The sequence below is a fragment of the Macaca thibetana genome, chromosome 10 (genome assembly GCF_024542745.1).
Source record: "Macaca thibetana thibetana isolate TM-01 chromosome 10, ASM2454274v1, whole genome shotgun sequence".
NCBI lineage: Eukaryota > Metazoa > Chordata > Mammalia > Primates > Cercopithecidae > Macaca > Macaca thibetana.
Window position 1 is genome coordinate 72,230,572 of NC_065587.1, and position 19,101 is coordinate 72,249,672.

Consider the following 19,101-nt stretch of genomic DNA (forward strand, 5'->3'; position numbering starts at 1 on the left):
GCCAGGGGCAAGGACCATGAAGCTGCAGATCCTGGAAGATGGGACATAGCACCCATGTATGTAGTATAGTTGGCCTTCTTGATCTCTACAAGGCAAATGTATTGCTGAATGGATGGGCAGAGTCTTAACCTGTGCTTAAGGCTGAAGCAGTACTGGGAGATCTGAGAACAGAGATTACTACAGGTTAACACACAGTGTACTCACAGCCTGTCTGCTTGAACACATCCATGTGAGACTGGCTTTCCAAATTTTAAATTAAAAATCTAGAACATTTAAAGAGAGTTAAATGTACTTTTTCCAACAGATAACTTTCTGGAGCTGAAATCTATGATTTCCTTATTAAACAATTCAGTAAATGAATTAAAAGAGGGGCAGTGTAAGAAAATTTTGGAGAGCAAATATATAAAGAGAAATCATGAAAGCAAAGAAACTTGGAGGAGAAATTTGAGATGTCCAAAATGTGGATAATATGACTTCCAGAAGGAGAGAAAGAAACAGATGGAAGAAAAGACTACATATTGTGTACAGTGTACGCTGCTTGCATGATGAGTGCACTAAAATCTCAAAAGTCACTGCTAAAGAACCCATCTATGTAATCAGAAACTATCTGTACTCCCAAAACTATTGAAATAAAAAGAAAAGAACTGAAAAAGGAAATGGATGGAGGAGTGGCAGTAAGCCACAGGAGAAAAAAAAAGACAGGCATCACATTTCAAATTTGAAAACTATAGCTAAAAAGCAGTGGATTACCATCTAGAGCTACTGAGAGAAAAATGACTGCAATCCAAGAATACCATATCCAGCTAAGGTATTTATCTGTACAGGTAAAAGATGTTTAGGGGGTCTATATAAATTCAGAGCATACCACTCAAGTATCCTATTTGAGGAAAATACTAGGCAAATAAATGAAGCAGAACAGAGACTATAAGACTGGGAAAGGTGAAGAAGAGAGTGAAGAGCAGTGAACAATGAACTTGGTTTTATATTTAAAATTATATCTTAATGGATGAAGTTGGACTGGAAATATGTAAGTGCTATATTAGACCTCTTTAATAGAATGGACATAAGGAAAAGTTTTGCATGAGTATTGAGCTCTCTCTGCAGAGTATAGGAATTAGGGTGCTCTGCAGAAGAAATGTGCCAAAGGTGTCATAGAGTAGGGAGGGAAGGGAAAAGAAGAAAAGGTAGATGTATTTTAGGAGTCTCATTTTTGGGGTTGGGAATGGGAAAGGAGTGGATAAGTGTGGAGTATTTTTGTAGGGGAAATGTTTGACATCTTGTTTATAAATTATAGTAAAGACATATGCTTTCAACAGTGAAAGGCAGAAAAGGGAAGATAACCATTGATAAGATGGAAAAGTTCAGTAGTACTTAGGTAAAGGGGGAAATGAAATGAATGACAACTTTTTTTTTTTTTCTTTTTGAGACAGAATCTTGCTCTGTCACCCAGGCTTGAGTGCAGTGGTGGGATCTTGGCTCACTGTTACCTCTGCCTCCTGGGTTCAAATGATTCTTGTACCTCGGACTCCAGAGTACTTGGGATTGTAGGCATGTGCCACCATGCCCAGATAGTTTTTTGGTATTTTTAGTAGAGATGGAGTTTCGCCATTTTGGCCAGGCTGGTCTCGAACCCCTGGCCTCAAGTGATCTGCCTTCTTCAGCCTCCCAAAGTGCTGGGATTACAGGCATGAGCCAGTGTGTACCCAGCCTGCACGCCAACTTTATCACACTAATAAAATAAGGAAAAAGAAAAAAGATAGCAATGTCAAATAAGCAACAAACAAAATATAGATGGAAAGAACAAAATTAATATTTAGGTCATCTACTAAATGTGAATAAATTATGTAGTCTCATAAAAAGAAAACTGGAGTAGCTATATTAAGATCGAAGTCAACTTCATGTGAATTAACACAGAAACAGAAAATGAAATGCCGCACGTTCTTGTAAGTGGGAGCTAAACAGTGAATACACATGGACACAAAGATGGGAACAGTAGACACTGGGGACTACTTGAGAGGGGAGGTTGGGAGCCAGGGGTGGGTTGAAAAACTACCTATTAGGTACTATGCGTACGACTGGGTGAAAGGATTCTTTGTACATCGAACCTCGGCAACGGGCAATTTACCCATGCAACAAACCTGCACACATACTCCTGAATCTAAAATAAAAGTCAAGAGAAAAAAACCCCAAAAACAAGGTAGACTTCACACAAACAAGGAATATTAACAGAGATAGAAATATTTCGTAAAGACAAACGTGTAAGTTCATCAAGAAGACAAAACAGTCCTACATTTGTAGGTGTTTAATAACAGAGTTCTAAAATACATGAAGTACAAATGGTCAGAACTAAAATGAGAAATGTGCAAGTCCACAATTATAGTTGTAGATTTCAACCTTTGCCTTTCAATATTGATAAAACCAAGTATACAGAAAAATAGGGCGGATATAGAAGACTTGAATAACATTGTCAATTAACTTGACATAAATGGCACTTAGAGAATATGATACGTATCAACTGCAGATTACACATTCAAGTGCCTTTAGAACATTCAGTAAAATAGACTATGTCCTGGATAATAGAACAAATATCAATATATTTAAAAGGACTGAAACCATACATCATGTGTGTTCTTTTTTGAAGACAGGGTCTTGCTTGCTCTGTCATCCAGGCTGAAGTGTTGCGATTATAACTCACTGCATCCTCTATCTCCAGGATCAAATGATTCTCTCACCTCAGCCTCCTGAGTAGCTGGGACTACAGGTACACTCTACCAAATTCAGCTATTTTTTTTTTTTTTAATTTTTAATAGAGATGAGGTCTCACTATGTTGTGCAGGCTGGTCTCAAATTCCTGGCCTCAAGTGATTCTTCCACCTTGGTCCCCCAAAATGCTGTTACAGGCATGAGCCATAGTTTCTGTGGAATTGCAATAGAAATCATTAACAAAAAGATAACTAGAAAAATTCCCCAAACATTTGGAAATTAAGCAACATCTAAATTACACATAGGTCAAAGGAGAAATAAGGGAAATTAGAAAAACATTTTGGAATGAATGAAGGTATAAACACAGTCTGTTACATTTGTGGAATGCCGCTAAAGCAGTATATAGAGAGGAATTTGTACCTGCAAATGTTTTTATTAGAAAAGAAAAAAGATATAAATGATCTAAACTTCCGTAGCCAGACTGCCTTTCTAGATTCCTCCTCTCTGGGCAGGGCATCTCTGAAAGAAAGGCAGCAGCCCCAGTCAGGGGCTTATAGATAAAACTCCCATCTCCCTGGGACAGAGCACCTAGGGGAATGGGTGGCTGTGGGCGCAGCTTCAGCAGAATTTAAACGTTCCTGCCTGCCGGCTCTGAAGAGAGCAGCAGATCTCCCAGTACAGCGCTTGAGCTCTGCTAAGGGACAGACTCCTCAAGTGGGTCCCTGACCCCCATGCCTCCTGACTGGGAGACACCTCCCAGCAGGGGTCAACAGACAGCTCATACAGGAGAGCTCCAGCTGGCATCTGGCAAGTGCCCCTCTGGGAAGAAGCTCCCAGAGGAAGGAACAGGCAGTAATCTTTGCTGTTCTGCAGCCTCCAGTGGTGATACCCAGGCAAACAGGGTCTGGAGTGGACCTCCAGCAAACTCCAGCCGACCTGCAGCAGAGAGGCCTGTTAGAACAAAAACTAACAAACAGAAAGGAATAGTATCACCATCAACAAAAAGGATGTCCACACAGAAACCCCACCTGAAGGTCACCAAAGGTAGATAAATCCACGAAGATGAGGAAAAACCAGCGCAAAAAGGCTGAAAATTCCAAAAACCAGAACGCCTCTTCTCCTCCAAAGGATCACAACTCCTCGCCAGCAAGGGAACAAATCTGGACAAAGAATGAGTTTGATGAATTAACAGAAGTAGGCTTCAGAAGGTGGGTAATAACAAACTCCTCTAAGCTAAAGGAGCATGTTCTAACCCAATGCAAGGAAGCTAAGAACCTTGAAAAAAAGTTAGAGGAATTGCTAACTAGAATAACCAGTTTAGAGAAGAACATAAATGAGCTGATAGAGCTGAAAAACAAAGCACAAGAACTTTGTGAAGCATACACAAGTATCAATAGGCGAATCAATCAAGCAGAAGAAAGGATATCAGAGATTGAAGATCAACTTAATGAAATAAAGCGTGAAGACAAGATTAGAGAAAAAAGAATGAAAAGGAACAAACAAAGCCTCCAAGAAATATGGGACTATGTGAAAAGACCAAACCTACATTTGATTGGTGTGCCTGAAAGTGTTGGGGAGAATGGAACCAAGTTGGAAAACACTCTTCGGGATATTATCCAGGAGAACTTCCCCAACCCAGCAAGACAGGCCAATGTTCAAATTCAGGAAATACAGAGAACACCACAAAGATACTCCTCGAGAAGAGCAACCCGAGACACATAATCATCAGATTCACCAAGGTTGAAATGAAGGAAAAAGGGTTAAGGGCAGCCAGAGAGAAAGGTCAAGTTACCCACAAAGGGAAACCTATCAGACTAACAGCAGATCTCTCAGCAGAAAGCCTACAAGCCAGAAGAGAGTGGTGCCAATATTCAGCTTCTTTTTTTTTTGAGATGGAGTCTCGCTCTGTCGCCCAGGCTGGAGTGCAGTGGCGCGATCTCGGCTCACTGCAAGCTCCCCCTATTCAGCATTCTTAAAGAAAAGAATTTTCATCCCGAAATTTCATATCCAGCCAAACTAAGCTTCTTAAGCAAAGGAGAAGTCAAATTCTTTACAGACAAACAAATGCTGAGAGATTTTGTCACCACCAGGCCTGCCTTACAAGGGCTCCTGAAGGAAGCACTAAATATGGAAAGGAAAACCAATACCAGCCACTGTAAAAACATACCAAATTGTAAAGACCATTGACACTATGAAGAAACTGCATCAACTAACGGGCAAAATAACCAGCTAGCATCATAATGACAGGATCAGATTCACACTTAACAATATTAGCCTTAAGTGTAAATGCCCCAATTAAAAGACACAGACTGGCAGATTGGATAAAGAGTCAAGACCCATCAGTGTGCTGTATTCAGGAGACTCATCTCGTGCAGAGACACACATAGGCTCAAAATAAAGGAATGGAGGAATATTTACCAAGCAAATGGAAGGCACAACAACAACAACAACAACAACAAAACAGGGATTGCAATCCTAGTCTCTGATAAAACAGACTTTAAACCAATGAAGATCAAAAAAGACAAAGAAGGGCATTACATAATGGTAAAGGGATCAATGCAACAAGAAGAGCTATCTTAAATATATATGCACCCAATACAGGAGCACCCAGATTCGTAAAGCAAGTCCTTAGAGACCTACAAAGAGACTTAGACTCCCACACAATAATAGTGGGAGGCTTTAACACCCCACTGTCAATATTAGACAGATCGAGACAGAAAATTAACAAGGATATTCAGAACTTGAACTCAGCTCTGAACTAAGAGGACCTAATAGACATCTACCGAACTCTCCACCCCCAAGCAACAGAATATACATTCTTCTCAGCACCACATAGCACTTATTCTAAAATTCACCACATAATTGGTATTAAAACACTCCTCAGCAAATGCAAAAGAATGGAAATCATAGTAGTCCCTCAGACCATAGTGCATTCAAATTAGAACTCAGGATTAAGAAACTCAGAACTGCACAACTACATGGAAACTGAACAACCTGCTCCTGAATGACTACTGAATAAATAATGAAATTAAGGCAGAAATAAATAAGTTCTTTGAAACCGATGAGAACAAAGACACGACATACCAGAATCTGTGGGACACAGCTAAAGCAGTGTTTAAAGGGAAATTTATAGCACTAAATGCCCACAGGAGAAAGCAGGGAAGATCTAAAATTGACACCCTAATATCACAATTAAAAGAACTAGAGAAGTAAGAGCAAACAAATTCAAAAGCTAGAAGACAAGAAATAATTAAGATCAGAGCAGAACTGAAGGAGATAGAGACATGAAAAACCCTTCAAAAAATCAGTAAATCCTGCTAGCTAGACTAACGAAGAAAAGACAGAAGAATCAAATAGACACAATAAAAAATGATAAAGGGAATATCATCACTGATGCCACAGAAATACAAACTGCCATCAGAGAATACTATAAACACCTCTATACAAAGAAACTAGAAAATCTAGAAGAAATGGATAAATTCCTGGACACATACACCCTCCCAAGACTAAACCAGGAAGAAGTTGAATCCCTGAATAGACCAATAACAAGTTGTGAAATTGAGGCAGTAATTAATAACCTACCAACCAAAAAAGGCCAGACCCAGACAGATTCACAGCCGAATTCTACGAGAGGTACAAAGAGGAACTGGTACCATTCCTTCTGAAACAATTCCAAACAATTGAAAAAGATGGACTCCCCACTAACTCATTTTGTGAGGCCAGCATCATCCTGATACCAAAACCTGTCAGAGACACAACAAAAAAAGAAAATTTCAGGCCAATATCCTTGATGAACATCAATGCGAAAATCCTCAATAAAATACTAGCAAACCGAATCCAGCAGCACATCTAAAAGCTTATCCACCACAATCAAGTTGGCTTCATCCCTAGGATGCAAGACTGGTTCAACATGACGGAAATCAGTAAACGTAATCCATCACATAAACAGAACCAGTGACAAAAACACATGATTATCTCAATAGATGCAGAAAAGGCCTTCAATAAAATTCAGCCCTTCATGCTACAAACTCCAAATAAACTAGATACTGATGGAACTTATCTCAAAATAATAAGAGCTATTTATGACAGACCCATATCATACTGAATGGGCAAAAGCTGGAAGCATTCCCTTTGAAAACCGGTAGAAGACAAGGATGCCCTCTCTCACCACTCCTATTCAACGTAGTATTGGAAGTTCTGGCCAGGGCAATCAGGCAAGAGAAAGAAATAAAGGGTATTCAGGTAGGAAGAGAGGAAGTCAGATTATCTCTGTTTGCAGATGACATGATTGTATATTTAGAAAACCGCATTGTCTCAGCCCCAAATCTCCTTTAGCTGATAAGCAACTTCAGCAAAGTCTCAGGATAGGAAATCAGTGTGAAAAATCACAAGCATTCATATACACCAATAATAGACAAACTCATGAGAGCCAAATCATGAGTGAACTCCCATTCACAATTGCTACAAAGAGAATAAAATACCTAGGAATCCAACTTACAAGGGATGTGAAGGACCTCTTCAAGGAGAACTACAAACCACTGCTCAAGGAAATGAGAGAGGACACAAATGGAAAACATTCCATGCTCATGGATAGGAAGAGTCAATATAGTGAAAATGGCCATACTGCCCAAAGTAATTTATAGATTCAATACTATCCCCATCAAGCTACCATTGACTTTCTTCACATAATTAGAAAACACTTCTTTAAATTTCATATGGAACCAAAAAGCCCGTATAGCCAAGACAATCCCAAGCAAAAAGAACAAAGCTGGAGGCATCATGCTATCTAACTTCAAACTATACTACAAGGCTATGGTAACCAAAACAGCTTGGTACTGGTACCAAAACATATAAGACCAATGGAATAGAACAGAGGCCTCAGAAATAACGCCACACATCTACAACCATCTAATCTTTGGGAAACCTGACAAAAACAAGCAATGGAGAAAGGATTCCCTATTTAATAAATGGTGTTGGGAAAACTGGCTAGCCATATGCAGAAAACTGAAACTGGACCCCTTCCTTACACCTAATACAATAATTAATTCAAGATGGATTAAAGACTTAAACGTAAGACCTAAAACCATAAAAACCCTAGAAGAAAACCTAGGCAATCCCATGGCAAAGACATGGCAAAGACTTCTTGACTAAAACACCAAAGGCAAAGGCAACAAAAGCCAAAATTGACAAATGGGATCTAATTAAACTGAAGAGCTTCTGCACAGCAAAAGAAACTATCATCAGAGTGAACAGAAAAACCTACAAAATGGGAGAAAGTTTTTGCAAACTGTCCATCTGACAAAGGACTAATATCCAGAATCTACAAAGATCACATTTACAAGAAAAAAAGCAAATAACCCCATCAAAAAGTGGGCAAAGGATATGAACACCCACTTCTGAAAAGAAGACATTTATGCAGCCAACAAACATGAAAAAAAGCTCATCATCATGGGTCATTAGAGAAATGCAAATCAAAACCACAATGAGATACCATCTCACACCAGTTAGAATGACAATCATTAAAAAGTCAGGAAACAACAGATGCTGGAGAGGATGTGAAGAAATAGGAATGCTTTTACACTGTTGGTGGGAGTGTAAATAAGTTCAACCATTGTGGAAGACAGTATGGCGATTCCTCAAGGTTCTAGAACCAGAAATAACCATTTGACCCAGCAATCCCGTTACTGGGTGTATACCCAAAGGATTATAAATCATTCTACTATAAAGATACATGCACACATATGTTTATTGCAGCACTGTTCATAATAGCAAAGACTTGGAACCAGCCCATATGCCCATCATTGATAGCCTGGATAAAGGAAATGTGGCACATGTACACCATGGAATACTGTGCAGTCATAAAAACAAATGAGTTCATGTCCTTTGCAGGGACATGGATGAAGCTGGAAACCACCATTCTCAACAAACTAACACAGGAACAAAACTAAACATCGCATGTTTTCACTCATTAGTGGGAGTTGAACAATTAGAACACATGGACACAGGGAGGAGAATATCACACACTGGTGTGGGCCTGTTGGGGGGTGGGGGGTTAGGGAGGGACAGCATTAGGAGAAATACCTAATGTAGGTGACAGGTTGATGGGTGCAGCAAACCACCGAGGCACGCGTATACCTGTGTAACAGACCTGCATGTTCTGCGCATGTATCCCAGGACTTAAGGTATAAAAACAAATAGAAAAACAACCAGAAGGCTGGGCGTGGTGACTCACGCCTGTAATCCCAGCACTTTGGGATGCTGAGGTGGGTAGATCACAAGATCAGGAGTTCAAGACCAGCCTGGCCAAGATGGTGAAACCCCGTCTCTACTAAAAATAGAAAAATTAGCCGGGCATGGTGGTGGACGCCTGTAATCCCAGCTACTTGGGAGGCTGAGGCAGAGAATTGCTTGAACCCAGGAGGCGGAGGTTGCAGTTGAGCTGAGATCGTGCCATTGCACTCCAGCCTGGGTGACAGGGTGAACCTCCATCTCAAAAAAGAAAAAGAAAAAAGAAGATGTGGTACATATACTCCATGGAATACTACCACCTGTAAAAATGAAAGCAGTTGTGTCCTTTGCAGCAGCGTGGATGCAGGGACGCCATTATTCTAAGTGAATTAATGCAGGAACAGAAAACCAAATACCACATACTCTCACTTACAAGTGGGAACTAACCGTTGAGTACACATGGACACAAAGAAGGGAGCAACAGACACCGGATCTATTTGAGGGTGAAGGGTGGGAGGAGAGTGAGGAATGAAAAACTGCTTTTCAGGTATTACGCTGATTACTTGGGTGATGGAATTATCTGTACATCAAACCCCTGCGAAACTTGCACATGTACCCCTTGAACCTAAAATAAAAGTTGGAAAGAAAAAGAAGGGCAAAAGAACAAACGCATTACAAAATAATATGTGCAAATGATCAGTAAACACACAGAAAGGGTACTCAAAATCTTTTTTATTTTATTTTTTTGAGACAGTTTCTCCCTCTGTTGTCCAGGCTGCAGTGTAGTGGCACCATCTTGGCTCACTGCAACCTGCTTCCTGGGCTCAAGCAATCCTCTGCCTTAGCCTCCAAAGGGACTAAAGGTCATACCACCACACTTGGCTAAGTTTTTTGTAGAGACGAGGTTTCACTATGTTGCTTAGGCTAGTCTTGAGCTCCTGGGCTTAAGTGATCCACCTGGCTTGGCATCCCAAAGTGCTGAGATTATGGACATAAGCCACCGTGCCCAGCCTCTGAAAGTCTTTAAATATCAGAAAAATACAAATTTATGTCATAATGAGATAGAATAATGCATACTTACTGGAATAACCAATAAAAGGTCTGATTATACCAAAGGTGGGAACTGATGAGGAATAAGTAGAGCTCTCATACCTTGAAGATGTGATTGTAAGGTGGAAACAGTTTGGCAGTTTCCTAAAAATTTAAGTGCATATCTATACTTTGATCCAGTGATTTCATTTTGTATATTTATTCAAGAGAAATGTATATACCTGTCCACAGAAAGATTTGTAGATGTCTTAGCTTCATTTATAAAAGACTATAATTACATAATCCAAGTGTCCACCAATAAACAAGTTGTGTATTTTCATACAAGAGAATACTACTCAGCAGTGTGAAGGAGCAAACTATTGATACAATACTTAGAAAAGTTATGTTTATAAAAAGGAGCAAGACACAAAAGTGTCTTTAATTCCATTAAATCAAATTTTGTAAAACTGATCTATAGTGGGAAAGATAAGATCAATGTTTGAGGCAGACGTTGGTAGGGATTACCTGGAGAGGGATATAAAAGAGCTTTGGGGGTGAGGGAACTGTTTTATATCCTGTTTGAGGAGATTACACTTCATGTATATATTTGTCAAAGCTTATCAAATTGTACACTTAAGTGGCTGCATCTTATTATATATAAATTACTTTTCACTAAGATTGATTAAACATTTGGTTGGAAGGAATCAAATAGGTATAGCAGTCATTAAACTAAATGCAAATAGATTATATATTGTGCCAGTAAAATACCGTCAGATTATATATTGTCCCAGTAAAATACTGTCAATATATTGTGCCAGGAAAATACTGTGAGATTAGTTTAAGAAACAAAACCTAACCAAGTCCTGTTTCGAAGAAGCAAACTATTGAAAACTTGATAGACAAAGCTCAAAATAAAAGAGTTGAATAAAGATCTAAGATACAGGAAAATATCCAAAAGATCAGTAATTATAATAATATTAGACAAGGCGAAATTTAAATATCAAACTAGGTAAATGAATTGTTACTATCGTAAAAGACATAGTTTATGAACTATATATATATATAAAATATATATATAATTTTTTTTTTTTTTTTTTGAGACAGAGTTTTGCTCTTTCACCTAGGGTGGAGTGAAGTGGTGAGATCTCAGCTCACTGCAGCCTCTGCCTCCACCAGGTTCAAGCGATTCTCCTACCTCAGCCTCCCAAGTAGCTGGGATTATAGGCGCTTGCCACCATGCCTGGCTAATTTTGTTGTTGTTGTTTTTTTAGTAGAGGGGTTTTGCCATGTTGGCCAGACTGGGTTCGAACTCCTGACCTCGTGATCCACCCACCTCAGCCTCCCAAAGTGCTGGTATTACAGGTGTGAGCCACTGCACCTGGCCAGGATTTCAGTACGTGTTTATCAGAATTAGGTCTAGTAGGTGAAAATACGAGTATAAGGAATTGAATAGTGCATTTAATAAACCTGATTATATGTGTGTAGAAATAGTGTTTTAAATTCCTGGAATAGATCTTTTTTTAATGTCCAGGGAACTGTGGTCAAAGTTTAATGTCCAAGGTACTTGACCATAAAGAAAATCTTAACAGATGAGAAAAGTTGAGATTTTATAGGCTATGTTGTCTGGTAATAATACAGGTAAAGTAGAAAGAAATAACTATGAGATGACTCCTTTGAAACCTGCCTCCTGTTCCCCTATTCTCCCTATATTTGTTTCCACTGCAGAATTGCCTCAGTATTCTTGAACTGAGAAATTGGTAGTGGCAAGATCTTTATTCTTTATATTTGTAGCCTTACATTATTGAAATGCCTTTCAGTTTGATGCCTTTGTGTGACTGCCAGTGAACTAGGTTTTCCTAGCATACAGGTGTTGCCCATGCCCACACCTAGATTATCAACAATACTGTAAAACTTGACCTGAAATTTTAGGTTGATATTCCTGGCCTTTCTCTTTCAAATTCCTTTAAACTTTCAGTAACCACTTGTGGGCCATTTATTAGAACACAGGGAATTTTGAATTAAAAACACATAATTTAAAAGAAACAGGAACACCTAATGCTGAGAGGATGTGGAGAATAGCATATTCTCATACATTACTGGTGCAAATGTGAATTGTTACAGCCTTTTGGAAAATAATTTGACAGCTTGGTTAACAATTAAAATTCATATTCCTTTTGGCCTAGTATACCTCCTCCTGAGATTTCTAATCTTAGAAATAAAAGCCCAAGTAAGGCCATATGTATAGGGATATTTATTGCAGTGATGTGCATATTGTCAGCCAACTGGAAACAAAATGAACATTAGTAGGGAAAGGCAGGAAAAATGATACCTCCATAGATGGGATATTATGCTACATAAAGAAAAAATAAATTAGACTAATACCAGATTAGTTTGAGAAATTTCCGTAAGGTTTTGTTGAGTGAGCAAAGAAAGATGCAGAAAAGTATGTAATAATTTGCGTAACCAAAAAATAATTTAAGAGAACCATGCCTATATCATAGGCTCATGAGTATGAAGAAAAGTATTTAGGAATTCCTGCTAGGTGGTTAAATGTTTACCTTGGTCAAGGGTGGGTCAGAGTAACTGGGGAAGTAGGTTAAAAAAAAAATTGTCTGTGATCATATCTGTGCATTATCTGTAAAATTATATAAATATGTATATTTAAAGATACTAAGTAAACATTTAAAATAAAACTGACCTATTTCCCAGCCTGGGCAACATAGCAAGACTCATCTCTAAAAAAAAATATTAATTAAAATAAATTAGCTAGGCATAGTGGTGTGTGCCTGTTGTCCCAGCTACTCCAGAGGCTGAGGTAGGAGAATCACCTGAGCCCAGGAGTTTGAGGCTGCAGTGAGCCATTGAGCGTGCCACTGCACTCCAGCCTGGGTGTCAGAGTGAGATTCTGTCTCAAAAGCAAAAAGAACAAAAACCACATTATTTCTTTTCTAAAACTGATGTTGATTTGCAAACCTAAGTGTTCATGTGAAGTCCACTGAAACTCTTAGGAGTAGGAGAGGCATAGTGGAGAGCCATAAAACCTTTTATGTTAGGCCCTAAAACAAAGAATCAAGGAAGTGTGTACACACACACACATGCAATAAAACAATAACCAGTGGGAAATTAACTAAGAAACTCGAAGCCTAGAGTAAGGTGGTTTTTGTGGGTGGTTGATACTATTTTTTCAGGGACTTTGCATTCCTTTGATTTGTAATTTTTGGTGTTGGCTTTGTGTTTAGGCATAGCACAGGCTTTGTGTTCAGGCTGTAGTACTTCCAGCTGTAAAATCCAGCCATAGCCAAGTCCAGAGAGAGAAGAATGAGACGGTCTCTTCTTGGATGTTTGTCATAGGCTGTTTTTTTAAAAGCATTTGCTAAGGCTGAGTCTGGGTTACAACTTGATTTTAGTGTTGTAGAGGAAGGTGTTTTAGGAATTAGGCAGAATTAGGCAAAGGAAGAAGTTGAGCTCCAATGCAGTCCTGACAAAGGGGAACTCTGGGTCAGGGTTGCTTATTTGAGTTGCCCCATGTTGGATTGAAATGCCTGGGCCTTTATACTCTTTATGGTATGGGCTGCCATGGGAAGGGCAAAACCTGCAGCAAGGCAGCCCCTGAAGGAATTGATGTTCTGCTGACCACCTTCCCTGCTGCTGCTGGCAGCAAGTCCTTCCTTGAAGAGGAGATCTAGGTGGCGTGTCTCCCTGTCCACACACTTTCTTAAGAATGAGAAAATATTTCCTGGAAGTCATCCATCAGATGTGCCCTCACATCTAAGTATTAGATTACATGCTGTGTCAGAGGTTCATGGTTACACATCATAGCCTTTTCGTACTTCTCTAGTAAAAAGAATTCTGATTTTGTGATGGGTACATGATTATCTGGGATAACGGTTACATTTTTCAGCCTCCCTCTACTTGTAGACATGTCAGTAACTTCTGGCTAATCGAATGTAAGTTGAATTTTCATGTGTGACTTAACAGGGGGAGAGAGGGTGTACCCTCCATTTTCTTTTCCTCCTTCCTGCTGGGTAGAATTTGGGTATAATAGCTGGAGCTTGAGCCACTATCTTGGATTATGAGGTAGAAACCACATGTTGGGGATGACAGAGCAATAGTATAGAACAGCATTAGGTCCCTGATGATCATGGAAATGCCTTGGATTTCCATGCTCTGGATTGCTTACCTTTGGATTTTTTTATCTTGGTGGTTAGTCCATTACTATTTAGGTTTTTCCGTCAGTTGCATTAAAGCCTAATTTTTTTTTCTCTCTCTCTATATATGTGTGTATATATATATATATGTGTCTATATAGATATATATTCTTTTTTTAAAATAGAGATGAGGGTGTTGCTGTGTTGGCCAGGCTGATCTTGAACTCCTGACCTCAAGCAGTCCTCCTGCCTCAGCCTCCAAACTGCTGTGATTACAGGCAAGAGCCACCACACCCAGCCCACACCTAATTTTAATTGATACACATTTCTAATCAGTCAATGACAAGGGGCATGGGAAAACATGATTGGCTTCAACTAACATTTTGGGGTGGAATGGATTTTGGGGAGTAAGGCATGGATACATCTCTATCAGGCGAGTACAGCAGAGGGAGAGAAAGGCAAGAACATCAAGGGGTTTGCAGGGTATGATTCTTGTGATGGGCTATGGGATCTTAACTAGGTATGTGAGAAAGTGACATGTGTGGATGGTAGGTGGTGAACAGTGAAGAAATGATAGTTTGGTGTATTGGTGGTCTCCATGGGGCTGAAGACTCATTGGAAAGGGGGAAATAGGCTAAATGAACTGGAGACATGAGACAGTAGTCAGAGGTTAGGGTGCTTTTTTTGTGGGTAATGTTGTTACTGGTAATAGCAAGGGCCAGAGAAGGGGATGGCTAAAGAGGGGTGGAGGAAAAGATAGTTAATGGTGAGGGTAAGAAATGGAGAGGCTGGGTTTTGGATGGAACATCTTAGATGTTGATGCAGAGAGTGGAATAGAGTGAACGATTTATTAATATCTTTAGTGCATTAGGAGTAGCTGGGAGATGACTCAGAAGGTAAGGGAGGCAGATCCAGAAGCGAGCTTGTGTTCCGAGTGGCTGATGTTGTTGATGAAAGAGGGAAGAAAAATGATCTGGAAATAGCCATGATGAAGGAAATAGCATCCTTCTTAAATATTAAAAATTTTTATATAGCAGCAGATACTTGCTGGTTGCAGTGGCTCATGCCTGTAATCCCAGCATTTTGGGAGGCCAAGAGAGGAGGATTGCTTGAGGCCATAAGTTCAAGCCTGGCAACTTCGTGAGACTCTGTCTCTACAAAAAATAAAAAACAAATTTAAGAAATTTATGGCTGGGTGTGAAGGCTCAAGCCTGTAATTCTGGTGCTTTGGGAAGCCGAGGTGGGAGGATCTCTTGAAGCTAGGAGTTTGAGACCAGCGTGGGCAACATAGCGAGACCCATCTTTACCAAAAGGAAAAAGGATGACATAAAATTAAGATTTAGGTATGTTTTGTTCATTCCTGTTGCTTTTCATATTTTGCTGTCTTCTTTTTTCATGTATGTGATAAGTATTTGTTTCATCTAAATTTATGCAATCTGAATATAACTAGTCATTTTCTACTGGTTACAGTATGTGTTAATGTGCCCATTATGTTTAATTTGTATTATATTAAGAATTTTAAAATACTAATATATGAAAATATATAAAAATATATGAAATTAATATCATAGACTTAAGTTTTCTTTTTTGATTTAAATTACAGACTAACTGGATCTTCTGGGTTTGTAACAGATGGACCTGGAAATTATAAATATAAAACGAAGTGCACCTGGCTCATTGAAGGACAGTAAGTAGAAATGGCTGACTTAATTTTTGTTTTTTTAGCATAGAGGTCAGTGTGGCATTAGTTTTCCCACAAATAAAATTAACGATCTGTAGCATAAAGTACTTAAAACATTTACTTGATAACCTTTCATTTGACAAGTGAATTTTATTTTTCTTAGCCTTCATTAATTTAAAAGTTTCATGTTGATTTAATGCTGCAAATGAATTGTACACACCACAAATTTGTGTATTTCCAACTGTAATAGTTCAGAAATGGTTATATATATATATATATATATATATTTTTTTTTTTTTTTTTTATGGGACAGCGTTTTGCTCTTGTCACCCAGGCTGGAGTGCAGTGGCGTGATCTCGGCTCACTGCAACCTCCACCTCCCAGGTTCAAGCGATTCTCCTGACTCAGCCTCCTGAGTAGCTGGGATTACAGGTGCGTGCCACCACGCCCGGCTAATTTTGTATTTTTAGTAGAGATGGGGTTTCACCATGTTAACCAGGATGGTCTGGAACTCCTGACCTCAAGTGATCCGCCCACCTTGGCCTCCCAAAGTGCTGGGATTACAGGCACGCCCAGCCACAGTTACATATTTTTAATGGTTTGCTTAAAGCATTAGAAAATTACAATATTGTGTTTTTTTCTAAGTATCTATTTTTGTTGTGGATAAGAAAATTGTAATAACTGTTATTGCTTAAGTGATCCCTTCTCTGGACCCACTGTGTCCCTCTAGCTGTTGCTTTTTTTCTCCTTGTCTTCATGGGAGACTTTTAAAGCAGTATTTCTCAAACTTTTTTGGTCTCAGGACTTCTTTACACTCTTAAACTTTGAGGATTCTAAATAAGTTTGTTTATTATTTATTTATTTATTTATTTTGAGATGGCGTGTCACTCTGTGGCCCAGGCTGGAGTACAGTGGTGTGATCTTGGCCCTCTGCAACCTCCACCTCCCGGGTTCAAGCGATTCTCCTGCCTCAGCCTTCCGAGTAGCTGGGATTACAGGCATGTGCCACCATGCCCAGCTAAGTTTTTGTATTTTGTAGTAGAGACAGGGTGTCACCATGTTGGCCAGGCTGGTCTCGAACTCCTGACCTCAAGTGATTGTCCTGCCTTGGCCTCACAAAGTGCTGGGATTACAGGCGTGAGCCACCGCCCCCGGCCCCAGATAAGTTTATGTTTGTCTGTGTTCACCATATTAGAACTTACAACCAACAAATATTATTTATTCATTTAAAAGCAACAATTATAAGCCCACTACATGTTAGTACAAATGATATTTTAATGAAAAAGAACCTCATATTTTAAAAATTGTAGTGAAAAGAATGACATTGTTTTACATTTTTGCAAATCTCTTTAATGTCTAGCTTGATAAAAGAGCTGAATTATCATATCTTCTGCATTCACTTTGTTGCAGTATGTTATTGTGATTGAAGCGTGTCAAGAAGATGAGGCCTCACTTGAATATGAAGTAGGAAAAAAGATATTAATAGTACAGTATTATAAAATAATTGTATATAGTCTTCTTTGATACCATATCAAAACCTAACAAGTAGTAATTTCTTAAAAGTAAATTGCAGTTTGGAATCTGAAACTATGTGAAGGAACTTCTGGTACTTGTTAAATTAAAATCCATTGGTTTTCTTGCACTGAGTGGATCTTTTGCCCATCCATGATTTGGTAACATGATATATAGGTCATTTGGAAAACAATAGGTCATTGAATTATGCAGATCTTCCATATGTTGATATATTTATTCCCTTACATAATATTTTAAAAATCACATTAGTTAATATCACCATCAGTCTCCTCAAAAAGTTCTAAGTATGGCAGATAACAAATTTTCCAAAATCCTGATTACTACTTGAAAGCTTGTATTTTATCTTTGGCAGCAAATACTGTCAGTTGTTTTCTTTGAAGTGACAGGCTTGCTTTCCTAATTTTTAAGAAAATGTCTGCCAGATATCCAACTCTGAATAACCATAATTTGTTGATTGTTCTTTCAAGTAAGCATGGTAAATGGTGTTGTAAGAAAAAAGTAGCTAATTCAGCTTGCAACTTAAACAGTAGCAAAAGTGGTTTTCATTGAGAAAACCATGGCGCTTCTATTAGGCAAGAGAAGTGTTTTATATTTACTTTCCATCTTGTCAGAATATTAAAGAGATGTCTACTAATTGGTCAGGATTTAATAAAATTAGAAGTTTTAAACTGCTTAATCAAGATATCCTTAAATGAAACTGGCAGTTTTTCTTTTTCCTGTGAGCAATTGGTGGTGAAGAACAGCAGTGATCACTAGTACCATTTGCTGCTGTTGTCTCAATTTGTTCTAAGATGCCCACAGTTTCACCCACCATTGCTCTTTGAACCATTAGTAAATGCCAGCATGGCGATAAAATATATGCTATCTTAGTTTTACTGTGAATATAGTTTTGACCTCCTGGGACTTCCCATAAGGGTCTCAGGACCTGTAGCATTTTGTGGACTTCATTTTGAGAAGTGCTGCTCTAAGGAGCTCTGCTCTGTCCTATCAGTTCATAACCACCTGATGCCCTCTTCCACTTGTTTTTCTGAATATGCTCTCAATGGTTGTTCCTCCTCAGTGTAAGCGAAAAATGAAGCAAAGAAACTTTCATTCCTCCTTTTTCTTATTCCCCACATTTAGCCTGTCAGTAAGTTCTGTCAGTTTTCCCTTTAGAATGTCGGCCGGGCACGGTGGCTCAAGCCTGTAATCCCAGCACTTTGGGAGGCCGAGACGGGCGGATCACGAGGTCAGGAGATCGAGACCATCCTGGCTAACACGGTGAAACCCCGTCTCTACTAAAAAAAAAAATACAAAAAACTAGCCGGGCGAGGTGGCGGGCGCCTGTAGTCCCAGCTACTCGGGAGGCTGAGGCAGGAGATTGGCGTGAACCCAGGAGGCGGAGCTTGCAGTGAGCTGAGATCCAGCCACTGCACTCCAGCCTGGGTGACAGAGCAAGACTCCGTCTTGAAAAAAAAGAGTGTCTCCCCAATCCATCACCAGACTCCTTTTCACCTCCATCTCTACAACTGGGAGACCCACCATCCTCTCTCTCCTGGGCCACACAGTAGCCTTGAAGTTGGCCTCCTGCTTTTGCCCCTTGCCCACCTCCCACTTCTCATCTCTTAAGATTTTCTGTTTGCTGTGTTTCAGGCATGCTGATTTTCTTCATGTTGCTTGGACATGTCAGCCTCTTCCTCCCTTAAGACCATGCTGTTCCCTCCCTGGGCTTTTCACATGGCTTGTCTCTTGTCATTCTCATGTTGCCAAAGCTTACTGGGCTATCTCCCTACTGCTTTT

At 39.3% G+C, this 19,101-nt stretch overlaps 1 protein-coding gene across 2 annotated transcripts in view; it reads left to right on the plus strand.

The window, feature by feature from the left end:
• Positions 1 to 19,101, plus strand: part of ATRN (attractin) — a 176,767-nt gene that overhangs the window by 39,485 nt on the left and 118,181 nt on the right. For both annotated transcript variants that reach the window (XM_050745651.1, XM_050745652.1), the window contains exon 2: positions 15,712 to 15,795. In XM_050745651.1, coding sequence (XP_050601608.1) covers positions 15,712 to 15,795 — 84 coding nt within the window. The remainder of the gene's footprint in view (positions 1 to 15,711; positions 15,796 to 19,101) is intronic.